Raw genomic sequence first — 2908 nt, 5'->3', positions numbered from 1 at the left:
ACACGTACAATGAAAACATCCAGTTCACCTCTGAATTGGAAACAAACGATTACCGTTCTTGGATATGATGCTAGTTCGGCAAGAAGATCAACAAATAAAAACGGAATTACCATTACCACCTGAAACCCTTCGCCAGCGGTAGGTTTCTAAATTATCATTCTCATCATCCACTACATCAAAAGCTAAATATGAGTAAAAGCTATGTTAGCCGTCTAAACCGTTTATCGACCAACGTAAACACATCACAAAAAGCTGCAATAATTGAACAACAACTAAAGTTTAACGACTACCCTAAGAGTCTACGCCGCAGACTCATAAATCGCATGAATGAACACATGTTACACCAGCAAACCAACCATCCGATATTCCGCAGCATTTTTTTGTTGGAGACGGACCACTGCGACATACCTTCCGTTCTATTGCATACATACCACAGCCGACCAGCAAAATAGATAAACACCTGAAAAAACAATACCCGATCATACGACTAGCAACATACAACATCAATACAGTAGGACATTTATTCTCCAAAATCAAAGACACCATCTCCGAGGAAAACCAATACAACGTCATCTATAACATACCCTGTTCCAATTGCAACAAATGCTACTTAAGAATGACAACAAACAGGTTAAAAACACAAATCAACGGACACAAAAAACTCTACAATGCATGGGACAAACTTCTTTCTCAAGGCACCAGCATCACCAATCCACAAATCGTAACGAAGCAAGATTGTATCAACGACACGACCTGAAACTTCATGAAATCTTTTGAAGAGAAAGTGTGCGAGTAATTTACCGCCAGTTACCAGTTCATTGAGTCGCCCCTCGATACGACCAAAAAATATTTTTTTCAGCAACACTTTTTGTTTATTTTATTTGCTGTTGCTGTATAGCAACCATTTTATGTTTATAGGTAGCGTTCTTTCGTTCGATGTGGAAGGAAAGACAAGCTTTGAAATCCCGCTGAATCATGTTTCCCAGTGTAATGCCGGAAAGAACGAAGTTACAGTCGAATTTCACCGGAACGATAAAGCTCCGGTGAATTTGATGGAAATGCGGTTCCACATTCCAACAGCGGAATCGGCTGAAATTGACCCTGTCGAAGCATTCCAGGAGCAGGTGATGAGACAGGCTTCCGTAATTTCTGCGTCTGGTGACGCAATTGCTATATTCCGAGAGATACATTGCCTGACACCGCACGGTCGCTACGACAATAAAGTATTCCAGAGCTTTTTCCAGCTGCACGGTAAGACGTATGATTTTAAGATTCCGACGTCGTCGGTGCTGCGGTTGTTCCTGCTGCCGCATAAGGACAACCGGCAAATGTTTTTCGTCATTTCGTTGGATCCGCCGACAAAGCAGGTTCAAACTCGTTACCACTTTCTGGTGACGCTGTTCCAGATGGACGAGGAAACAAACATCGAATTACCCTTCACCGAGGAGGAATTGAAGGAAAAATATGAGGATAAACTTACTAAAGAGCTCGCTGGACCGGTGTACGAAGTACTCGGAAAGATTATGAAAGTCATCATAAACCGAAAGCTGACCGGATCGGGAACTTTTATCGGGTGAGCTTTGCTTTATTTGAATCCCAATCCCTAACGGCTTAAGTCGGGCTAATTTAATTTAAATATATTTTGCCTCGTTTTCAGTCATTCGGGAACTCCTGCAATTGGATGTTCTTTCAAGGCAGCTGCAGGTTATCTCTACCCACGTCGCATGATATTTCACTTGTAGATTCACTTCAGTAAAGCTTTCTCTAGCTGGTCGATTTTGCGCAAATGATTGCTCGGTCACTTCACCGTTTTTGGATCCTTCTACCATATTCAGCTATTCCACTACTTGTTACAGGGAACTTTTGATTATCGACAGTTTGAACGATAACATGAATCGGATCTAACAGATTGGTTTCGTCGTGCTGTATCAGGTACATGATTATTTGTTTGCTGAAATAAAAATAAGAAGTTACTTAAATCAATTAACACTATAATCGAAATTTGCTCACCTTTCGATTAATTCAATCAAATTTATTGCTTCTTTGGTAAAATTTTCGGTTTGTTTTTATACTTTTTATTTTCCTTTGCGTAACCAGAGGTTGCTACGGTAACTATGGGCTATTTGGAAAAAATAATAACAGATTCATAAGTGTTGCTAGTTTCATGCATTTTCTAATCAAATAGCAAATTTGACAGTACGAGTTACCTGAGTCACTGAGGGGTAGTCCGATTTGCGATACACTTTTGGAATGCAAGTGTCTAATCGTGTCGTTGATTGTATACAGACACAACTGAAAACAGTCACTAGCATATCTTGAAGTTGCGCCCCATTATGTCCACCGAAAATAGCATAAACAAACGAACCGACACACAGGGACTAAGTACTATATACGCAGGAATTATACATACATTAAAAAACTCAAATCAACACAAATACAATCCCGATAGACAAGAAAACGACAACCCGAGAAATGTCATAGTTGCTACCCTGTCAAAAAAAATGCGGACGAACATAAAGACTTCAAACACAAACACCAATGTGACAAAACTAGCAGAAAGAGATTAGGCAAACAGATAGACAGGATATTTTTCAAACCGTACCAGTAGACTAGCAATTCGATGCAAAAAGAGAAAATACAATCGACAGCAAAAATATCGACACACTTGCACATTTTACAGACGCCATTACATTTTTACCAAGACCATTTGATGTTAGAGATATACACACACTTAACAACAAAACGAAATTGTCTCTGTAAGTCTAACATACAATAAACTCTCCCTAACGCAAAATGAAAAAAAATCCGAAAATTGTATAAAAATGAAATTAATTTTAGATTCCTTGAAAAAGGTGGAATAAACCACCGAAACGTCGGAGTTGAAGCGATACACCGTTTTTGTTGCTAC

General features: G+C 39.3%; 1 protein-coding gene across 1 annotated transcript; it reads left to right on the top strand.

The window, feature by feature from the left end:
• Nucleotides 1-908: 908 nt before the first annotated feature.
• Nucleotides 909-1919, top strand: LOC131687028 (FACT complex subunit Ssrp1-like). Its single transcript, XM_058971062.1, has 2 exons — nucleotides 909-1573; nucleotides 1658-1919. The coding sequence occupies exons 1-2, from the start codon at nucleotides 909-911 to the stop codon at nucleotides 1740-1742; spliced, it is 750 nt and encodes a 249-aa protein (XP_058827045.1). The 3' UTR covers nucleotides 1743-1919.
• Nucleotides 1920-2908: the final 989 nt, after the last annotated feature.

This window comes from Topomyia yanbarensis, chromosome 3 (genome assembly GCF_030247195.1).
Source record: "Topomyia yanbarensis strain Yona2022 chromosome 3, ASM3024719v1, whole genome shotgun sequence".
Classification (NCBI taxonomy): Eukaryota; Metazoa; Arthropoda; class Insecta; order Diptera; family Culicidae; genus Topomyia; species Topomyia yanbarensis.
The sequence above is the reverse complement of the archived record's forward strand: the minus strand, read 5'-3'. Positions and strand labels throughout refer to the sequence as shown.

What these genes read in the sequence shown, in the direction of transcription:
- LOC131687028 (XM_058971062.1), top strand. Translation starts at nt 909, where the DNA reads ATGTTTATAGGTAGCGTTCTTTCGTTCGATGTGGAAGGAAAGACAAGC. An exon ending in GGATCGGGAACTTTTATCGG is followed by an intron (nt 1,574 to 1,657) that starts GTGAGCTTTGCT and finishes CCTCGTTTTCAG; the next exon opens with TCATTCGGGAACTCCTGCAA.